This window comes from Gobius niger, assembly GCF_951799975.1.
Source record: "Gobius niger genome assembly, chromosome: 6".
Classification (NCBI taxonomy): Eukaryota; Metazoa; Chordata; class Actinopteri; order Gobiiformes; family Gobiidae; genus Gobius; species Gobius niger.
In genome coordinates, this window is record NC_136857.1 from 32,251,397 (window position 1) to 32,274,105 (window position 22,709).

Here is a 22,709-nt window from a genome sequence, read left to right on the forward strand (position 1 = left end):
AGGAATATCTAGCCTAGTCTAGTGTTGAAACAATTGAAACCAGGCTTTAAAGTAGTTTTTAACGTGTCTAAACTCCAATGCTTTTCAATGGGGGCCTAGCGGCGATATGGAGGTACTGCAGCAACGGCGGAGCAATGGCGGCCCCCACATTTGTGGTCAAAAAGCAGGGCAGCCAGCGGCCATCGAGTAGAAATAGGAGACGCCGGCTTTTATTTTGAAGTTGACTTCCACTTCCGCTTCAAGTTGTTTCGCTTCCGCTGACGGCTGTGTTTGTTGTTTGCCTGACCCTGCGCATATGGTATGGACGCAGCCACGTCTCAACGACACACGCCAGAACCGGGCCAACCTGCACACTCTGCCGGGCGGTGAGCACCAGGACCCCGCAGGCTGCGTGCCCTGCGGTGTGTGCCTTCCTCCTCCTCCTCCTGGACTTATCCTATCTGCTCCTCCACCGCTGCCCACTGTCTTCTTCTTTCACAGTAGCTAACAGGCACGCTCCTTTGTGCCGCTTCCTCAGTCTGGGTTAACCGAGTCTAACCTGAGACCGGCTGACAGCTCTGCAGACCCGGGCCTAGGCGCATCCCCCCTCCGTGAGCCTCAGTCGCGGGTAAGTAATCTGCTGTCCAGGGGGGTAGTACTCAGTTACATTTACGCAAGTACTTATTACTACTTGAGTAAGATTATTTCGAAGCAACAGTACTCTTGAGTAAATATTTGGTTACCTTTCCCACAGTGAGTAAATATGTACGTGGCAAAAGAAGCTTCACGGCGAAAACACAACAAATGCGATATTATGTATTTCATTATACATGAACTTATGCTTTGTCTGTCCTATTATCCCAACTCTTTACTTATTTCTCAAAGTACTCAAGTACACGTAGTATTTTCACCAAGTATGTATTTTCTTGAGTCATTACTTTTTACTTCTACTTGATCACAATTGAATAATGCCACTCTTACGTGAGTAAACATTGTGGCTACTCTAACACCTCTGTGTCAAAGGGTCTCAGTTAAACAGTGTGTGAATAGTTTGAAAACGGTCTGACATTCCTGTAGCCTCTCCTTGTGTTTGTGGTGGAAGTGTTTAAACCTGTCCTGCTGGTCTCTCTCTCAGCAGGTCAAATGTTGATCTGAATCCTGAATATCTGCAGGTGGTGGTTAGAGATGGACTGAGCATCGGCGCAGTCCCGAACCTCCGTGTGTCCGCAGGGAGCCCTCTGTCGCCATGACGGGTGGCAGGACGGTGTCCCGTCACCCAGTATGGCGGCTGCTGGCCCCGCTGGGCAGGGGCCCGGAGCGGGTGGTGCTGGCCCGCAGTGAGAGCATGTCAGGGGAGCAGGTGTTGAAGATCACAGTGACCGAGACCACGGTCATCGAGGCGGAGTCCGGCGTGTGGAGCACCCGCTCCTTGGCCTACATGGGCCTGTGGTACTTCTTCAGCTTCTGCACGCTCTTCCTCAATAAGTACATCCTGTCTCTGCTGGAGGGGGACCCTAGTATGTTGGGTAAGGACCGAGCACACGCATGCAACTACTGCAGCTATTACTTCTACTTTACACACACCTGCTGCTACACTACTACCACACTACTGCAACTTTACACACACCTGCTGCTACACTACTACTACTCCTACTATTACTACTACTACTACAACTACTACTACCATTACTACTACTACTACTATTACTTCTATTACTACTACAACTTTACACACACCTGCTGCTACACTACTATCATACTACTGCAACTTTACACACACCTGCTACTACCACACTACTACTACTGCTACTACTCATACTATTACTACTACTACTACTACTACCATTACTAATACTACTACTACTACTACTATTACTACTACTACTTTACACACACCTGCTGCTACACTACTACCACACTACTACAACTTTACACGCACCTGCTACTACCACACTACTACTACTACTACTACTACTACTACTACTACTACTACTACTACTACTGCAACTTTACACACACATGCTACAACCACACTACTACTAGTACTTCTACTACTACTACTACTTTACACACACCTGCTGCTACCACACTACTGCATCTTTACATGCACCTGCTACTGCCACACTGCTACTACTACTACTACTACTACTACTACTTTACACACACCTGCTGCTACACTACTACCACAGTACTGCAACTTTACAGACACATGCTACAACCACACTACTACTACTAGTATTTCTACTAATACTACTACTACTTAACACACACCTGCTGCTACCACACTACTGCATCTTTACACACACCTGCTACTGCCACACTGCTACTACTACTACTACTACTTCTACTACTACTGCAACTTTACATGCACCTGCTACTACCACACTACTACTACTACTACTACTAGTACTTCTACTGCTACTACTACTTTACACACACCTGCTGCTACACTGCTACCACACTACTACTACTACACCTTCCGCGGCACGGTAGCGCAGCGGTTAGCACTCTCGCTTCACAGCTAGAAGGTCCGGGTTCGATTCCCACCAGGACGGGGCCTTTCTGTGTGGAGTTTGCATGTTCTCCCCGTGTCTGCGTAGGTTTCCTCCGGGTACTCCGGTTTCCCCTACCACTAAAAACATGTACAATAGGCCAGGATGAATGATGTGTGTGAATGAATGTATGGTGGTGTTCAGAGGCACCTGCTACTACACTACTACCACACTACTGCAACTTTACACACACCTGCTACTACCACACTACTACTAGACTACACACACCTGCTACTTCTATGTCTGATCTTGATTTATCGTTTATGGACTCAATAATGTCTGTACATTTACATACAGACTGCTGGCCTCTGATTGGTCAGTGGAGAGGGGACCGCCCTCACTTAAACACAGGATTTAATATTTCACATTATACCGCTGTTGAAATAGGTGATTTTGTCGATGATTGCCTTGTTAGCACAACTTTAGCTGGTGTTAGCATAACATTAGCGTGTAGCTTACTTTTAGCTGCTTCTTTCCTCAAGTGTTTACCTTGGCACCTCTGAATAATTTCATAAACCCTACCAAACAGTTCTCATCGAAACCCACAAGCCCACGAGTACATCAACTGAGCCCTACTGAATAGAAGCGTGGCTCGAGAGGTCTGCTTCGTTCAGTCACTCCTCTCTGCTCCGTTGTGCCTAATACTGTGACGTGCTCTGGCTGTGTCCTGTTGCAGGCGCGGTGCAGATGGTGTCCACCACGGTGATCGGCTCCATGAAGATGTGTGTGCCCTGCTGCCTGTACCAGCACAAGCCCCGGTCCGAGTACCCCGCCAACTTCATCATGATCATGCTCTTCGTAGGACTCATAAGGTCAGCCCTAGGTCACTCACTCTTTATTTCATGTTTCACATTTCAGAAGTTGGTTGTGTACAGATTACTTTCAAATGTATTATATTTGTTGCGTATTGTATTAAGGGCTGGATATGATAAACTAGTTACCACAGGTCATGAGAAAAAGACCAGTAGTGGAGACGTTTTTTCATAAAAGGCTCTGGTAGTCTGTTCAAGCTCTCTTCCTACAGCCGTTAGCATTAGCCATAAAACATGGGAAATATTGAATGATCATGATGTTCTTGGTTGTTGCTGTCAACCCGTCAAAGTCTGGTTTACATATCTTTGAGATTTTACTTTAGATAAGAATTAGCATGTAAAAGTAGCCTGTATGCTAAATGCTAAGTCATTTTCGGTTTAGTTTTCTGCTCTTTGGATGTTTATAGAAATGTAGTGAAATCAACTTGCCACGCTCATTAACAGGAACAGTTTTTTTTATAATTTATTTGTCTTTGTTTTGGATTGATCTTCTGGTGACACAAAAAAGTAACCACTGACAGAAACTCACTACTGAACGTAGTATTTCTGTCCACACTTCTGTAGCAAGCTCTTCAGGACTGAAGCTCTGTTTCTTGTGCGCCGCAGGTTTGTGACTGTGGTCCTGGGCTTGGTCAGTCTGAAGAACGTGGCCGTCTCATTCGCCGAAACGGTCAAGAGCTCCGCCCCCATCTTCACCGTCATCATGTCCCGCCTCATTCTGGGCGAGTATACAGGTACGGGCACTCGCCAGCTTGTTGAAATCGCAATCGGTAAAGAAAGGCAGCAGTTATTTGCCCAATGCAGGTACAGTGCCTCTCGAAAGTACTAATACACCTTGAATTTTTGCACATTTTGTTATGTTTACAACCATAAACATAAAGATTTTATTTAGAATTTTTTACTGAAAGTTCACACACAAGTAAGACAACTGTGAAGCAAAATGATACATGATTATGCTATTTTTCAAAAAATAGAAAAGTGGGGTGTGCACAAGTATTTATACAGCATGAATGAATACTTTGTGGAACCCCGTTTTGCTGCAATAACAGCAGCCTTTTGGGGTTTGACTCTACAAGATTTGCACATGTAGAGACCGACATTTTAGCCCATTCCTCTTTACAAAACAACTCAAGCTCTGTCACATTAGAAGGAGAGCGTTTGTGAACAGCAGTTTTCAGGTCTTTCCACAGATTTTCAATAGGATTTAGGTCAGGACTTTGACTGGGCCATTTTAACTTCTTTTTAAACCATTTCATTGTAGATTTATCTTCGTGTTTAGGGTCATTGTCCAGCTGGAAGGTGAATCTCCGCCTCAGCCTCAGTTCTCTTGCTGACTCCAGCAGGTTTTCCTCCAAAATGTCCCTATATTTGGCTCCATCCATCTTCCCAACTACCAACCCAAAAAGTTCAATTTTTGTCTTATCTGACCAAAGCACCTTCTTCTACATGGAGCTGTGTCCTCCATATGACTTCTAGCAAACTTCAAACGGGATTTCTTATGGCCTCCTTTCAATAATGGCTTTCTTCTTGCCACTCATTCATGAAGGCCAGATTTGTGTAGAGTATGACTTATAGTTGTCCCATGTACAGATTCCCCCAGCTCAGCGGCAGGACTTCACAGTTCCTCCAGAGTTATCTTGGGGCACTTGGTTGCATTTCTTACCAGTGCTCTCCTTGTTCAGTTTGTTAGTTTAGGTGAACAGCCGTGTCTTGGTAAGTTGGCAGTGGTGCGATACTCTTTCCATTTCCGAATGATGGATTGAACAGTGCTCCGTGAGATGTTCAAATCTTGGGAAATTTTTGTATAACTTAACGCTGCTTTAAACTTCTCCACAACTTTATCCCTGACCTCTCTGGTGCTCCTTGACCTTCATGATGATGTTTAGTGACCAATACACTCCGACCATAGCTCTGAGGGCCTAAAAGAACAGCTGCAAATATACTTAGAGTAGTTTACACACAGGTGGCCTCTATTTAATGGTTAGGCCAAGATGTGAACATTCTGGAGTCATTAGGAATGTTATAAAGGTAATTTAATGCACTCAGAAAAATGCTGTATGAATACTTATGCACGCCCCACTTTTCACTTTTCTATTTTTTGAAAAATAACAGAATCATGTATCATTTTGCTTTCACTTCACAATTGTCTGTTACTTGTGTGTGAACTTTCAGTAAAAAAATCAAAATAAAATCTTTGTTTATTGTTGTAAAAATGACAAAATGTGAAAAAGTTCCAGGTGTATTAAATACTGTCAAGAGGCACAGTAAGTCATTGTTTGTTCAGAATCATAAATTTCCATGTTTTAAAGCCACGAGTGGCTATTTGTGTTAGTTTAGAGGTTCTTAATTCAATCTTCTTTCAAATGTTAAAGAGAATGTATTATGCAAAAGTATAATTTTTTTGAGTGTTGAACCATTTTAATATTGTTCTCTTTTCCAAAAACATACCTGTAGCAGTATTTTGCTTCTTTCACGCAGTAATCTTGTGTATTTTAGTCCATGTTTGTTCGATTCTAACAATAATTGCGATTACTTTAGGCTAATTGCAATCCTTGTTCTCTTGTGTAAATATAAAGAATTGTCCTCTGAATTTTTATAGCCCATTGAACATCATGCTGCCGTTCTGCACTCAAACTGCATTCATCACGGCTCCATTGATTTGTTAGCATGAGGGACTTGTGTACTGAGGGTATTATGCAAAATTGGCTTTTTTGAGTTTTACAAAGTTGTTTTCTCATCAAACACACCTGTAGTTGTGTTTTGACCAACTCGCTTACCTTTGAGTTACCTTTGAGTAATTTGAATCTTCCCCAGTGGCTGGTCTTAGCAGCGCAGTGGCAGCACAGAGAAGGTCGTACGTATGATATGCTTTCCTCGCCCCTCGAGCTCTTGCTATCTTACCTGAGCTGATCTGCTCCAGTGTCCTTAATTCATACACAGTGAACTTCATTTCAGATATAATGGCAATTGTTATTCTTCAGAAATAAAAATAGCATACAAGCGTTAATCACTCAGCCACGGTCTGGTTCTGATCGTTTGTTGCCGGGGTAATATCCCGCATCATGTGTCTGAAATAAGAATCCTCCTGGTATTATTGTCTTTCTGAAACACACACCTCCCTTAATGAGGCCACTGCCAGGGCGTGGCCGGCCTGCGATTCAGGTTCTTTAACAAAACAATGTGAGATTGAATGGACAGTTTATTTTATAACAAACTGAAAACAACTGATATGTGGACGGCAACCGATACAAAACAGGGGAGCGGGAAGACCCAATGGACAACATACAGACTCGCTCTGCTCTCTCTTCTACTACTACTCTACTATGTTTGAACATTGTTTCCTCTTGGACACTTGTAGTTTTAATTAACTTCCTTCACACAGTTTAGACTTAGTCCTTTTCTCGTCGGTGGTTTCTTTTTCTACTGCTGAAGTGCACTGTTCTACTTTCCTAAAGTTTGTTGCGTAATTTAGACTGTTAGTACATTTTTTAAGTCCATTAACCATCACGAGAAACTGTTCTGAGCAGTTCTATGCTCAGGTTGTGTTGTGACGGCGCCATTGATTTGTTAGCATGCTGTTAGTCAAAAACAACTGCTTGTACATGCACCTTTTTAGCATGTACAATTCCCACCTTTTCTTATTCATGGGTACAACACTAATATTTGACTATTTTCCCATGTTTTAAAGACCCCTAATGACTGCTTAGATGTAGACATTGTCAATACAGCTGAACTGTTTTTGCACCAGTGTGTTCTGTTATCCCACTATCCCTTATCAGCCATGTTTATGACTGACCCCTGGCCCGGTTTCCTCAGTCTGCGAATGAATGTGGTTGTACCTGTTTTGGCAGGTCTGTGGGTGAACCTCTCTCTGTTCCCTGTCATGGCGGGACTGGCTCTCTGCACAGCCACAGAGCTCAGCTTCAACATGCTGGGCTTCTCCGCCGCCCTGTCCACCAACATCATGGACTGGTACCACACACACGCTTCCATCTGAGGGCTGCTTCAGAAAACTGCCTCACTCCGTAAGACAGGCACATAGGGCGAAGTCCGGTTACTCTGTTGTCATAAGCTAGACTCACTCTTATGGTTACCAGGCAACTGGTAACTGGTACATATACTAACTGCCACTTGGAAAAATGCCTTGGAACGGCGCTCAAATTGGTAATTATAAAATTGAAACTCTGAGATGTTTCCGACTCCTCAGAATTACTATTGCAACAACACATCATCAGTGGGGTAAAATGAACCTGTCTCACGACGGTCTAAACCCAGCTCACGTTAGACCGCCCTGAGACAGGTTAGTTTTACCCCTCTGATGATGTGTTCTTGCAATAGAGATGATAGGAGATAAAGACAGTAATGGCGGCTCCCAGTGGAGAAGTGCAGCAAATGATAAAACTAAAACAAAGCCACTGCACTTTAAATTGACGACTTCTGACGTCAGAGCACTCCAGCTGAATAAACTGGTCTGTAAACCAGAGGGCTAATACTGCAACAGTTAGCTCATGAGATGCTAAATTAAAAAATGCTACATAACATTATATTGAAGGCTGTGACCATCAGTAACATTCTCTTCACTGGTGCAGTGGTTTTGTTACAGTTTTATCATTAACTGCACTTGGGGCCATTACTGTCTTCATCTGCACATAAACTCAGAGCTCTCTGATTATCTTAATTTTTCTTGAAGCGGCATTCCAATGCATTTTTCCAAATGGGGGGGGGGGGGGGGGGGTCAGAAATGTACCAGTTGCCTGAACTCAATCAGAATCAGTATTGTGTTATTGGCCATTGTTATGAACAGGTTTCACAACTTGGGATTTTTTGTTCAGTTCAATCGTGCAACATGAAACAGGAAACATAAAACATATAACTCATAACTTTAGATAACTAATAAACTGTAAAAACTTAAAACTAAATTATAAAGGTATGCGGAAGAAGATTAAACTTAAACTTTGATCTCCATATCTTGATAAACTCTGCACTGTTATCACACACTGAGGGGAAAGAACGTATTTATTAGTGCCCCGGATGTTTAACAACTATAACTGCAACAATATTCAAGAAAATACACATCTGTTTAATTTAAAATGTCAAATCAAAAGTCTGATCAGGAAATCTAATCTATTGATTATTTATTCTTCATTTTAAGCTCAAGTCAACAGGACAAGGTGCACTATCATTTTTCAGTCAGATTGTTAAAGTGTCTGTGCTTGGTGAAACACCATGGGAGTGATTGGGGAGTCTGAGTGGGAGATTAACAACATTCACTCTAGTGTCTTAGCCTTACATTAAAGAAGACGTATCCTAAAGTCAGTTTCCTGAAACAGCCCTCTGGTTTTGTGCTGAAGTAGTTGTGCTTTTATACCTAGTTTAGTCCTAACACTGTTTTGTCAGTTTACAGAACGTCTTCTCCAAGAAGCTGCTCAGCGGAGACACCTACAAGTTCAGGTACATTGTGAAGTGAATGCATTTAAAAGCCTATGTCAGCTGTAATAGCGTGGCAACATCCTGTCAGAAAAGCTCCGTTTGAAAAAGTCTCTTGTAATCCTCCACCCTGACCAAAGCCTTGTGTGCCGCAGCCCTCCGGAGCTGCAGTTCTACACCAGCGCTGCAGCGGTGCTCATGCTCATCCCCGCCTGGGTTTTCCTCTTGGTGAGGCTTTTATCATTGACATTTTTAAAAGTGGACATATCATGCATACTTGTGTTGTATCTGAGATGGAAAGCTCCTGGAGATCCGAGAGCCGACACAAACATTCACAATTGTGGCTTTGTAAGCAGAAAACCTTTCTAAATTTCTGCCACGCTCTCGCGTGTTATTTCCCTATATTTGAGTGGCCTCGCTCTTAAGGTTTGGTACTTCCCTATTTAAATTTTGACATACACGGGTCACGGCACCAATTGTTAGGATCTGGTTCTTTTGTATCACGCGAGAACAGTTATTTGGATATAGCCAAAGCAGACACTGGAGATAGAAGTCGTCTCAAAGATAAGGCTTTTATTGCCATTGTTCCTAGTTACAAAGTTGTATAACCAGCTGGTGACTTCAGAGAAAGAGAAGAAGTGAAGTCCAGAACTCCGTTGACAGTCTCCTTTTATCCTAGTCTTGCACTTCTCTGCGCAGAGAGGGTGACTGCCTATCTGTGAGTCAGTTGTTTGTGTCTATGTGTTTGTATATTGTCTGTACTTTGCGTTATGTTCAGAATGATTATGGTGTGGACCATTGTCTATCAGCTCATCTCAGTGACATGGTCTTCTTGTTCTGTAGCGTGTAAGCAAAGCATGAGTCAGAGGCTTGTTCAGATTTTACTTTGTGTTTTTTTGTGTGAACTTGCGTCTTGCGACCTTGTTGGTTAAGGCTGGGTACCGTTGAAAGACACCAGTATGGTATCAGAAAAAAACTACTAAAGGTATCGAAAAAATGAAAGTATGGAAAGCAAGGGAATAAAATCAAGTTCTTCTTTCCCCCATTTTCCCCCCCAAGTCAGTCCCAATTTTTTTTTTTAATTTTGATACTGGAGATGAACCTGATATTGTAATTATGAAGATGTTCCACACATTACTGTTCTGTTTTCATGTTCTACATGAAAAAATATTTTATTATAGATATTGGGATCGTTCAGTATCAAAAACCATGTATCGTTCTGTGTTCCTGTCCCAATATTTTAGAAATTTCACGAGTGCTGCATCCCTCTGACAAGCTTTTAACAGGGTCTGACTGATGCTGAAAATAGCTACATAATAATTCTGCCCTTGATTCAGAGCATGGACCTGCTTTGGCCACCTTTCATTACAAACATCGCCCTCACCTGGGACACGTCACTCCAACAGTATTTCACTTTTTGACATAATCTCACGTCTCCCGGAAAGGGACAAGTAGGACAGCTTCATCCACCTGGCGCTCATGAAGCTGAACTCTCCTCTTGTCTCCCTCTCCCCACATCTCTCTGGACACCAAAACGTGCACAGATCTGTTGATGTTTGTGATGAATATAAAAGGACATTTTGGCGGTGCTCTGTGCAGGACCTCCCACAGAAGGGCCCCAGCCTGTTGGTCAGTCAGGACGTCCTGCTCCTGCTGCTGTTCGACGGAGCTCTGTTCCACCTGCAGAGCGTCACCGCCTACGCCCTCATGGGCCGCATCTCACCCGTCACCTTCAGGTACCCCCTCTTTGTCTTTCACGCCCTTAAAGGCACAGGCCACCGTTTTTGAATACTGAGATATGTTCTTACCTTAGATTAGACGAGTTGATATGTAGCTGTCTGGTCTTTACACGTGCCCTCAGTCACGTAAACAGAGCACAGACGGTGTTAGCATACAGCCTCTCCCGGTATAGGTGTAGCTCCAAACTGAGGTGAAGCTTTTTCCCTATATAAATACAGTTACATGAGCCTTTACAACATCCAAGTATAGTCACACAAAATTCAACATGTTGATTGTCTAAGCGGATAAAAAGGGGAACTATACACTATACACCTACACTACTCTATTGCAAGGCATAGTAATATTACTGAACATCATACAGAAATCTTCATTCAACATCTGAAGGCAATTGGTTGTACTAAAAGGAAAGAGGGCCGGTACTTATGCACATCACACTTTGCAGCTTTTTACTCATAAAAAAAAATCTAAATCATGTATGATTTTTTACGAGTGAATGTCACACAAGACAGTGTGTTTCTTTCACATAAAATTTCAATTATATTTATGTTTATGGTCCATAACATGGCAAAATGTCGAAAAGTTAAAGGGGGGCGGATACTTATGCATACCACTGTATATACTGTACCGGAGTTTGGAAACACATTTTATGTCTCGGTTTTTCTTTATTTTCAACACTATTTACAGGATTCTATTTGAAGACTTTACACTTTGAATGAACACATGGAATTATGGAGGCAACAAAAACTCCAAATATGTTTTATATTCCCTTTGCCATTTCCTTTATGAGCTTCATCAGGTTCTCGTTCCTGAAATGAACAGCCTGTGAAGTCCAAACCATTTCTCACACATCATGAAGCTCAAGGAGAAAAACAAATACAGATTAAAAAAGTATTACTTTATCAAATGTTTAACCCTGTAATTGCCAGCATTCTGTCACAAAGTTGTAGTGGTCATTTTGGAGCATTGTGGAGCATTGTGGGCCCATTGGCATCCATTTAATTGACATTTTTAATAAACAAGTCCATTGTATAACAGAAATTCAAAGTTTCTTAGCCAAATCTAAAATTGGGGGGAAATAAGTGAAATCTGACTTTGATCAGCCTCAAAATGCTGTGGTGGAATAATACTGCAGTGTCCCCACTGTGAGGACGGATTCCTATCATTTAGCTGAAACAGCCCTGGCATCTCCTGAACTATTGACCCCTGGTATCTCCTGAACCTCTGACCCCTGGTATCTTCTGAACCTCTGACCCCTGGTATCTCCTGAACCTCTGACCCCTGGTATCTTCTGAACCTCTGACCCCTGGTATCTCCTGAACCTCTGACCCCTGGTATCTCCTGAACCTCTGACCCCTGGTATCTCCTGAACCTCTGACCCCTGGTATCTTCTGAACCTCTGACCCCTGGTATCTCCTGAACCTCTGACCTCTGGTATCTCCTGAACCTTTGACCCCTGGTATCTCCTGAACTTCTGACCCCCGGTATCTCCTGAACCTCTGACCCCTGGTATCTCCTGAACCTCTGACCCCCGGTATCTCCTGAACCTCTGACCCCTGGTATCTCCTGAACCTTTGACCCCTGGTATCTCCTGAACTTCTGACCCCCGGTATCTCCTGAACCTCTGAGCCCTGGTATCTCCTGAACCTCTGACCCCTGGCATCTCCTGAACTTCTGACCCCCGGTATCTCCTGAACCTCTGACCCCTGGTATCTCCTGAACCTCTGACCTAAAACCATTTCCTCTCCCTCTCTCTTTCTCAGCGTGGCCAGCACGGTGAAGCACGCCCTCTCCGTGTGGCTGAGCGTCCTCGTCTTCAGTAATCACGTGACACTGCTCAGCGCCGCGGGGACCTTCCTCGTCTTCATCGGGGTCTTCCTCTACAACAAAGCCCGGCGGCTCCAGAGGGGGGCGCTGCACGCTCTGGCCCAGCAGAACGCCCAGCCGCCGAGGCACACGAGCCAGAAGCAGGACGAGCCGGCGCAGGTGCACTGAGAGCTGACGGGCCGGGTCTCATTTCTCCAAACTTTCCCGGAGCGTGTCCCTTTAATGCTACCTCCTCAACTCCTTCTCTTTAGCTCCTGCACACAAGAGAAATGAGGTCAGAAGAAACGCCAAAGCTCCCTTCTTTAGGAGAGAGGAGGGTGAGGGAAGTGTCGAAGCGTTTGGCCTAAACTCGGGGCCTCGCACTGTCTGTAATCAAACCCTCGCTGGACCGGTTTGGGAGACTTATTGACATGGTGCACGCAGCTACTGTACGATTAGTTTTGGGAGAATACAAGGTGGAATAAATACAGTCTAAAGCAAAGCCTAAAAGCAGAAATAAACATAAATCTGTCTCTTTTAACCAAGCACTGACTTGTTTTGGCGTTCAGCGCCTATGGCTGGGTACCGTTAAACGATACCTGTTTAATATAGGAAAAAAGTTTAGGCTCTACTTGTATTAAAAAAATGAAAACTTCGATAGCAGGGAAAAAAAATTCTCTTTTTACATCCAAGTTTTGATGCTGACATTATAATTTCGATACTTGCTTATAGAGCCTAAAGCAAAGTCTAAAGTGAAATCCAAAGGTGTGTACATTCATTAATGATTTCTAAAAAGTCTCCCGGACTAGCCGACTTGCTTACGTTAGGATCAAACGCGGCTTCTCCCTTTAATTTCTTTATTGCGTAGCTTCCATTATAACCATTGTATTTGAAATTCCACTTGTGACAAAATGCAGCCTTACAAAGGTTTGCCCAATTATGATCCGAAGTGGCTGTAAACCAGGACTAAACCAGAAATACTTGTTACTAAAATGCACTGCTAAAGCTCATGCCACAGTTTGAGAACCACTGGTGTGGGTTTTAGCCATAGGATCGGTCAGTGTCAACCCTGTGGAACCTAAAGTGTAACTCGGCACTTGACTGGTACCTGGTGGACCTGTGGACGCAAATGCTACTAAAACGCTCACCTCGAGCTGGTTGAATTCGCTGAACGCTGGCACTTCCTCCTCCCTCTGCGTAGGCCGGACACGTTTTGGAGAAATGAGATCCGGCCCCAGTTGCAGTAGCTGTCTCTCGTCGAGGGGCTACCGAACAATGCATTCCTACTGCCTCGTGTCCTTGGGCGAGAGAGAGACACTTCTCACTCCTTGCCGGTGTAAATGCCTGTGGTGTGGGGATGATTCTTGACTCTTGAAAAGCAAATCCATTCCACTTATCTTGAAGCGCACAAAGGTCTGGTAGGGGAAGATCTTAAACGTGCTTCTGAAGACCACTGGACCACGTGTCGAAGATGCTCAGGGTTCCTTCAGCTCACGGAGGAGATGACACTGAAGAACAAGCCTTAGATGGACTCTGGCTTCACAAAGTCTTCATACTTTTTATTATGTGTTTTATGTTGCGGTCTGATACTAGATTAGATGTATTTCCTTTTGACCACTCAAATTTGCCCTTCCAGTAAAGATATTTAGGAACATTTTCAGTGCCAGACGTCAACATAATAACACAGGAATAGAGGGGTATGTTTCTTCCTGAAGCCACTGTATCAAGATGAAATGTATGTGCCTGATGGGAAGATTGAAAAGACAATACGCCTGCCTCCGAGGGGCTTGTTTACCCCTTTTTTTTTTACATGAACCGCTTATGGATTTTGTAAAATAAATGATTATGTTCATTTGCACAGTAAAAGTTGTGGATGGTGTTTCTTTAGGTGTTGTGTGAGCATTAGTGCCTTTAAGCTGCATATGAGGACACGAGCAGAGGTGTACAGTATGTGACAAAAATCCAGCAAAAAAGTGACAAAAATCCATCAAAAAAAGGACAAAAATCCATCAGAAAAAAGACAAAAATCCTGCAAAAATAGTGACAAAAATCCATTAAAAAAAGACAAAAATCCAGCAGAAAAAAGACACAAATCCAGCAAAAAGTGACAAAAATTAAAAATTAGGAAAAAAATGTGAAGAAAAAAATTTAGAAAAAAAAAAAGAAATTTGAAAAAAAAAATTATAATCGATTGTTTGCGTTTATGCTAATTTTGTAATCGTGTACTGTTGTAATCGAAATCGTAATCGAATTTCGATTAATTGCACAGCCCTACTGTTGCCAATACAAAATATGCTCCTATAATGACCGGATCGACACAGAGAATACTGTTCTCTACAGCCTTATTAAGCAGCAATATTTAAAAATTATTTCAGATTTATTTGTGCATACAAAACATCAATCATTTGCATGTTAACGTGTAAGAACTGACTTTTTTATACAAATTAGACTGATATTAGATGGATCTGATGCTTCATATGATACTGTTACACAAATGATTAAAATATTCAGCAAGAAAATAGACCATTTAATATTGAATTCAATCAATTCAATCACAGGCATTGATTTAAGCTGCTCCAAGCTTTAACAGCAACATCCGCAAATTTAGATATGTATAAAAATAAAAAAATCATTGATGAACGATTCAAATAATTCACTTTGTTCCCCCTGAAAAGCAGAAGATGAAAAACAATTAGGTTTGTTAATTAGTTTGTTCAAAGACATTGTGTCAAAAACCAAACAAACTCTAACACTCACAGCTAATTGGTCCGACGGTGAGTGGTTTGATCGCTACACCTTCAGAAACAGAGCGGCGTGCCCTTCCTGAGCAGATCTGTGGAAGGAAAGACGTTCAAAACCATTCAAAAAATAAAAGCAATTGAAAAAGCGCTTTAGGACCTCAGTATCAACTGAAAGAGCAAGAGCAGGACTATATAATCGGATAATCTGAAGCCAGAAGGTGTGCACGAGATTTTCATCATGAGCAACAGCTAAAACCAAGTTTCAAATCGAGGAGAAGACCAGGTGAGATTTCTGAGGTTTAAATCACAAAACAAGTGTTCACGATGCCATCACATCCATTTATATAGAGCCTTTCTACCTGCTTTAGGCTCTCAAAGCGCTTTTCATCAAGGAACCAGTCAGCCATTCACTCTCTTATTCATACACCAGTGTACTGTCATACAAAAGAAAGTATGTCATTTTTATTAACTGCGGCTCCTGCTACTCAGTTTTCTGTGAAGGCAACGCTTGTTCAGCTCCATTAGGTAGAGCGCTCATAACTACGAGTTTGTGAGATCAATCCTGACCCACACCCACTGGGAAGAACATAAAGCGTCTATGGCAGGGGTGTGGCCCGAGGGCCAAATGCGGCCCTCAGACCAATTTTGGGTGGCCCACAGCCTTCTTGTTTTATTGCCACACATTGCCAGGGATGGTCATTATACTCCAATTTGAATAATTCCACGCAATTAAAACCTCAAAAATGAACATTTATTGTGGGACTGAGCTGGCATTATGCTTCTAAGTGTGTGGAATGGTTTAAACCTCTCTTAAATACATGCAGTTGAACGTTTGAATGCATTGACCACTGATCTGTGGCCCTCCATGCCTTATACTGTACATGCCTTTTATACGGACACCCCTGGTCTATGGTATGAAGATCCTGCCATTACAAGACAACCCGCTTTACTCTCTGCGCCACCGTCGCTCCGTCTGTGATAGGCAACATTAATGCATTAGATAATACGTAATAATAGTTCTATGGTGTGACGTGGCGTGTTTCCTGGAGGCCCGCAAGCATAAATGGCCCATCAGATTAACTTCCATGTGAAGCTTTTCCTGCTTAATGCGGATCGTGTCTCCGATCTCAGGTACAGCCCGTTCAAACTGCTTCTATTTGTACCATTTGAATAGTAGATCTAATTCGTTGCTTCTTCTGCCTCTGTAGAGCGCGTTAGAAGACTCAGTCGTAGGCTCATGTCCTCGGGTGACTCAATAGTAGGCTCATGTCCTCAGGTGACTCAGTCGTAGGCTCACGTCCTCAGGTGACTCAGTTGTAGGCTCATGTCCTTGGGTAACTCAGTCGTAGGCTCATGTCCTCAGGTAACTCAATAGTAGGCTCACGTCCTCAGGTGACTCAGTTGTAGGCTCATGTCCTTGGGTAACTCAGTCGTAGGCTCATGTCCTCAGGTAACTCAATAGTAGGCTCATGTCCTCAGGTAACTCAATAGTAGGCTCATGTCCTCAGGTGACTCAGTTGTAGGCTCATGTCCTTGGGTAACTCAGTCGTAGGCTCATGTCCTCAGGTAACTCAATAGTAGGCTCACGTCCTCAGGTGACTCAGTTGTAGGCTCATGTCCTTGGGTAACTCAGTCGTAGGCTCATGTCCTCAGGTAACTCAATAGTAGGCTCATGTCCTCAGGTAACTCAATAGTAGGCTCACGTCCTCAGGTGACTCAGTTGTAGGCTCATGTCCTTGGGTAACTCAGTCGTAGGCTCATGTCCTCAGGTAACTCAATAGTAGGCTCATGTCCTCAGGTGACTCAATAGTAGGCTCATGTCCTCAGGTAACTCAATAGTAGGCTCATGTCCTCAGGTAACTCAATAGTAGGCTCACGTCCTCAGGTGACTCAGTTGTAGGCTCATGTCCTTGGGTAACTCAGTCGTAGGCTCATGTCCTCAGGTAACTCAATAGTAGGCTCACGTCCTCAGGTGACTCAGTCGTAGGCTCACGTCCTCAGGTGACTCAATAGTAGGCTCATGTCCTCAGGTAACTCAATAGTAGGCTCATGTCCTCAGGTAACTCAATAGTAGGCTCATGTCCTCAGGTAACTCAATAGTAGGCTCACGTCCTCAGGTGACTCAATAGTAGGCTCATGTCCTCAGGTGACTCAATAGTAGGCTCATGTCCTCAGGTGACTCAATAGTAGGCTCATGTCCTCAGTTTACCCTATAAAAGGTGATCCCTCTTTCTTGCTCGGCCCTCCTGACTTCTCCCCTCTGACATGCCAACAGAGGCAGGTTCCATACTTAAAATATCATGTTTTATTTGTTCCCAAGTTTCTCTTTTTTTATTGAAGTTTAAAACATAGAAGTCCATATATTAGTTAGATCATGATTCATATGAGCACAATGATCAGTCCAGAGACCCACGAGCCCCAACAGTGGGCTTGACACGAAGTAAACAAAACAAGTAAACAAGACGGCAGAGTCCTGCACTGGCCCCCAGTGCTTGGAGCTGGATCTAAAATATCGAATATCTCGGGGTCTTGTTCACGAGTGAGGGACGGATGGAGCGTGAGATCGATAGACGGATCGGTGCGGCGTCAGCAGTGATGCGGTCACTGTTTTGGTGAAGAGGGAGCTGAGTCGGGGGCAAAGCTCTCGATTTACCGATCGATCAACGTTCTCACTCTCACCTATGGTCATGAGATTTGGGGAATGACCGAAAGGACAAGATCGCAAATACAATAGGCCAAAATGAGTTTCCTTCGCAGGGTGGCTGGGCGCACCCTTCGAGATCGAGTGAGGAGCTCAGTTACCCGGGAGGAGCTCGGAGTAGAGTCACTGCTCCTTCACGTCGAAAGGAGCCAGCTGAGGTGGCTAGGGCATCTGTTCCGGATGCCTCCTGGTCGCCTCCCGCGGGAGGTGTTCCAGGCATGTCCTAGTGGGACAAGGCCTCGTGGAAGACCCAGGACATGCTGGTGGGACTATGTCTCCAAGCTGGCCTGGTGTCGCCCAGAACAGTTGGAGGAGGTGTGCGAGAATTGGGAAGTCTGGGCATCTCTGCTGCCTCCGCAACCCGGCCCCGGATAAAGCAGAAGAAAATGGATGGATGGATGGATGGATGGATGGATAGTTAGGCAGCAGTCTTTGTTGGCCATTTAGCCAACAGGGGACATTGTGTTCCCTGTGCATGACAACACAGTTGAAGGGTTAATTTTTATGCAGCCCGGGCACGCTCCGCTAATTGCAGAATTGGTTCTGCAGAGGAGGGCGGGGTGACAGGCAGTTCACTGCAACAATTTGTGAAAAAAACCCGCTCACGAGTCTGTCACATGATATGCTCTTGTAATGGATGCCATTTATTGGAATTTCGACCATTCAAAGATAGAATATTTTGTCCTTGCAGTGGTAAGTAAAGACACGATTGGTCATGTTAGAGAAAGCACTGTATTTAACAAATTGAGTGCTGCGCTGTTTTATGGATTTAGCTGTTGAGTCCCAACAGTCCAGACCATTTTTCATGATATTTGTAGCACCACAGCGTATTCTGTGTTATAGCTATGGACACATGCTATGGTCTAAGCTCGCCATAGGTGAGAATCACAGATTTTTTTTCTAGAAATTGAGATATTGTATGTTTTATGAAACACTCTCCTTTCTGATTAACTCCTCTCTCCTCCTCTCTCCTCCCTGGACGGGCACTAACATTATGGGAAGAAGCATATGCCTAAATATATTCATTACAAGTACATTTTTAAGACAACATTGTCAACACGTTTTGAAACACTGTGTGTTATCGATAGCTTTTTATGGCATGTGCATTTAAACAGCCTGGTTCTTGGATTGAAGATTTTAACAGGATGTTTCTCAGTCGTCCTTGGACCGATTTTGACCATTTTAAAAACTCAGACAAATTTTAAAATCTCAACTGTTTTGATCTGTCCATGTGAAACCACTCTGCTTTGTCAAACGCGCTCCAGAGAGCGAGAGAAAAGTGTTGGGTTTACAGCTGTTCAGTTCTTAACACCACGCCCCCTCGGACTAAAAAAGAAAAGAAATGCAATAATATATATAAAATGTCCAGATCGTGACTTTTCACAAGTTTTTGATTGTCATTTAATTCACTTCTGTTAATCACAGAGCTACCTAAACCCATATACTGTCAATGCCTAAACCACACATAAGTTTAAAAAAAAAAAAAAAAAAAAAACCTTTTAATATTTTTGGCACGCAACACATGGGAGCGAAAAACGACTTTTTATGTTTTTGCCTCAGTGTGTTAACTAGAAATGTAGACTTACTGGGACACAGGGGCCGAGGCTGCACAGACTGAGGTGGCAGTGGATGTACACTGGACTGAGCTGACCCGGAGGCATGAAGAGGAGGGCGGAGAAACGAGCACGGAGAGACGTCCCGCTCTCAACCACCAACACCTGCTGCGGGTCAAAGGGACACCTATGGGAGAAACACACAGTACAGTCGTCTGCCAGATACAGTTAAAGGGCCTTTGTTAGAAGCAGGGCTCTGTGATGAATTATAATTATTTTGTTTACAAAGAATGAAAGTGGGAACAAGTAAATCAAATTGTGAGTTGTGTCCAAAATCATTCCTAACTTTTCTAACACATTTCTAATTTCCAAATTCTTTACAGTGATATGTGTACATGCACGTTTTACAACTTTTCTGTCATTTCTGTCATAGAAATGCTGATAAACTAGCCTGTAAGTTCATAAAATGGATACAAACACTTCACTTAGAGGCAAGGGCGTAACGTTGTAAATTATGGGGTGCGTGGAGAGAGTCAATCCCTTTCAGGGGGTCTAAGTTAAAGTAGTTAGGTTTGAATAAAGACAAAACGTTATATTCTATTCAAAAACAATCAGGTATAGGGCCTTTAAAGATATCGGTAGAAGAATAATTGAAGTCACTTAAAAAACAAATTCAACTATAAGAAAATATGTAGTGTTAATTGCTATTAGCTACTTCTACATCTACTACAACAACACATCCCGCTGATACTTTTACTTTTGCCCCCTAGTCTAGACCAGCCATTGACCATGTTTTTGTGTTAATATAAGATATTGGGAACATATTTCATAAAAATGCCACTGGCATATCGCTTACCGAAAAGTCGCATTTTCAGCTATGCACTATCTGTCATATAAGATGATTTTCTTAGGAAATTTGAACTGTATGTGTAGTTTGACATGACATCACTCTCGCTATTAAGCCGATGGTAAGCTTATTTCTCCAGCACTAGAGTTACACTAATATTTTATCCTCCACTTTTAAGTTAAGTTATACTTATAATTAAGATTATTATTAATTAATCTCTGTAGAGAAATTTGTTCTCTGCATTTGACCCATCCTCAATGTCGCTGGGCGACCTGTAGGAGCAGTGAGCTGCCAACATGGCTTGGCGCTCAGGGACCCATCACCATGATGTGGAGCCAGGCTGGTGGCCAGAAACACCTGGCTGGAGGATTAACCTATTGTGCATGTTTTTACCACTAACCTCGCCAGACACGGGGAGAACATGCAAACTCCACACAGAAAGGCCCCGTCCAGGAGAGAATCGAACCCGGGACCTTTGAGCCGTGAGGCATGAGCTCTAACCGCTGCGCCACGCTGCTGTTTGGCTCTTCCTTGCTACACACTATTGCTGCGTTGAACTCAACTGTTTACACTGCTCTCGCTATACGCCAACTGCTGCTTCGCCTGTTCTCGCGGCTGCCGCAACCTGGCCCCAACCTGGCCGTGTATGTTCTGCCAGCATTAACACCCTGCTATCATCCTCCTCTCTGTGGCTCAGTTGTGGTTGTTTGGACCACTTTTATGGTTTCTACTAATTTTAAACCTTGTTTTCCTAGGAGCTGACGGCCAAGCCCAGTGGGGGTGGTGGTGGATCCCCTGGTGGTGGCTCCCTTTTGGTTTGTGTTGCACTATTTACTGTTTTGTTTTGTTTTGCTTTGATATTAGTTTAGGTTGTTCCACCCACGGTTGTCCCCACTCAATCCACAGTTAGGCCCTGCTCCCAGGCCCTCATATTGGGTGTGTATTTTAAATAAACTTGGTACCTTTTATTAGGAAAAAAAATACACATTTATATTGAAGCTAGATTCTTCACGAGTGTTTAGCTGAGGCGAGCGCCACCTGCTAGCGGTGTTTATCTTTACTGAAAAGTGCTGAGAAAGTGAATGAAGAGTAGGACCTATATAAAGTGTAAATTATTTCAGAAGATCTGGTACAATTTTGAAGATACAACAATTGAATATTCATGAAATATGTTCTCAACATCTCATATTAACATATTAATATTCTGGAACCACAAAAGGTACAATTTCAGATTTTCCCACTAGACCACACCAGTCCCAGCTGGCATTGATCTGATACTGAACTGATCGGCTCTCATTGTTTCAAAAACACAACTTTCACCAACTTCATTCAAGTGAATAGTGGCATGATGTACCTCATTTTGAAACTCACAACCTGGGGAATTTAATGACTGTGATTGTTCTACACTCACTTTTGATCACCGCGCAAAATAGTGCAGCTAGCAACAGTATGCTAATGCCAGCTTTACATCATCATAATATTGGCCACTGTTGAAGGTCTGTATTTTAATTCACATAAAGATGCCATTTTCATATAAGTCCAAATTTGTTTCATTGTGGGCCACATAGTGAAGAGTATACAGCATCGAGGGCCAGTGCTGTCAAACATTCAACTGGGTACATTTAAGGCCGGTTTAAACTGTTTATTTATTTTGGCTTGGAACCTTAAAGCCAGCTCTGTCTCATAAAATAATGCTCTTTTTGAAGTTTTAATCATATAAACTGATTAAACTTGTAGTAAAAGATACCATCTCCTACAAGACCTCTAAAAATTGGCCTGCAGGCCTTATTTGGCCCCCGCCCCACACTTTGGGCACCCCTAATTTGAAGTATATGTATTATATAACTTGCAATTATCTGGGGACACCAGTTGTGAACCCACTATTGTGTTTTTTGTGCAAATGACAAGCCACCTAGTTCATTTAAACACATACTTGTTCTGGATCAGAGGGCGCCTCACTGGGTCATTTGGGCTGGAGGAGTTTGTCACGTCGCAGTCGTCCAGAACCGCCACAAAATTCGGGTCGTTCTCCTGCACAAAGACTCCGATGTAGAGCGGCTGGCCCAACGGCAGGCTCACGCTGCCGGGCGGGTAAGGGCTCGAGAAGCTTTCGTCCCGGAACAGGGTCATTAATGCTGGTGGGGCGCTACCTGATCGTACAATGCCACCAATTGGTCTGCAAAGAGAAAACAATCTCTTTATGTATAGAAGCCTAGAGTTGGGTTCAGAAAAAAATCTATTTAGTTATGAAGCAGTCTGACACTAAAATAATTCTATATTTTTCTATTGGGGTTGGTTTTGGTGCTGGTGTTGTAGATAACACTGATTAACAACAATTACAACAACAATGACAACTAGAAATGCAATGGCTGCGCCATTGCGATTGACTGCGGAATTGCGGGAAGCGAATGCAGAAATTGCATAAACTGTTCAAATTGCATAAATTGCTTGATTTGCATAATCTAATTTGCATAAACTGGTAAAAAGCATAAAATGTCATGTTGCATAAACTGTATTCACCTTATTCCGCTCCGCCCACTTTTGCCACTTGTTG

General features: G+C 43.2%; 2 protein-coding genes across 2 annotated transcripts; one reads left to right on the forward strand and one right to left on the reverse strand.

The window, feature by feature from the left end:
• Positions 1-257: 257 nt before the first annotated feature.
• On the forward strand, positions 258-12,565 carry LOC306964066 (solute carrier family 35 member E2A). Its single transcript, XM_079557912.1, has 9 exons — positions 258-607; positions 1,152-1,505; positions 3,208-3,343; positions 3,950-4,077; positions 7,195-7,315; positions 8,741-8,794; positions 8,926-8,998; positions 10,370-10,506; positions 12,271-12,565. The coding sequence occupies exons 2-9, from the start codon at positions 1,226-1,228 to the stop codon at positions 12,500-12,502; spliced, it is 1,161 nt and encodes a 386-aa protein (XP_079414038.1). The 5' UTR covers positions 258-607; positions 1,152-1,225; the 3' UTR covers positions 12,503-12,565.
• Positions 12,566-15,059: 2,494 nt separating this feature from the next.
• Positions 15,060-22,286, reverse strand: LOC306964869 (pancreatic secretory granule membrane major glycoprotein GP2-like; the record flags this gene model as incomplete). Its single annotated transcript, XM_079559036.1, has 3 exons — positions 22,089-22,286; positions 19,342-19,495; positions 15,060-15,146 (listed from the first exon to the last, which is right to left on the reverse strand). Exons 1-3 carry the CDS (start codon positions 22,283-22,285, stop codon positions 15,060-15,062), a joined length of 438 nt encoding a protein of 145 aa, XP_079415162.1. The 5' UTR covers position 22,286.
• Between the last annotated feature and the right edge of the window lie 423 nt (positions 22,287-22,709).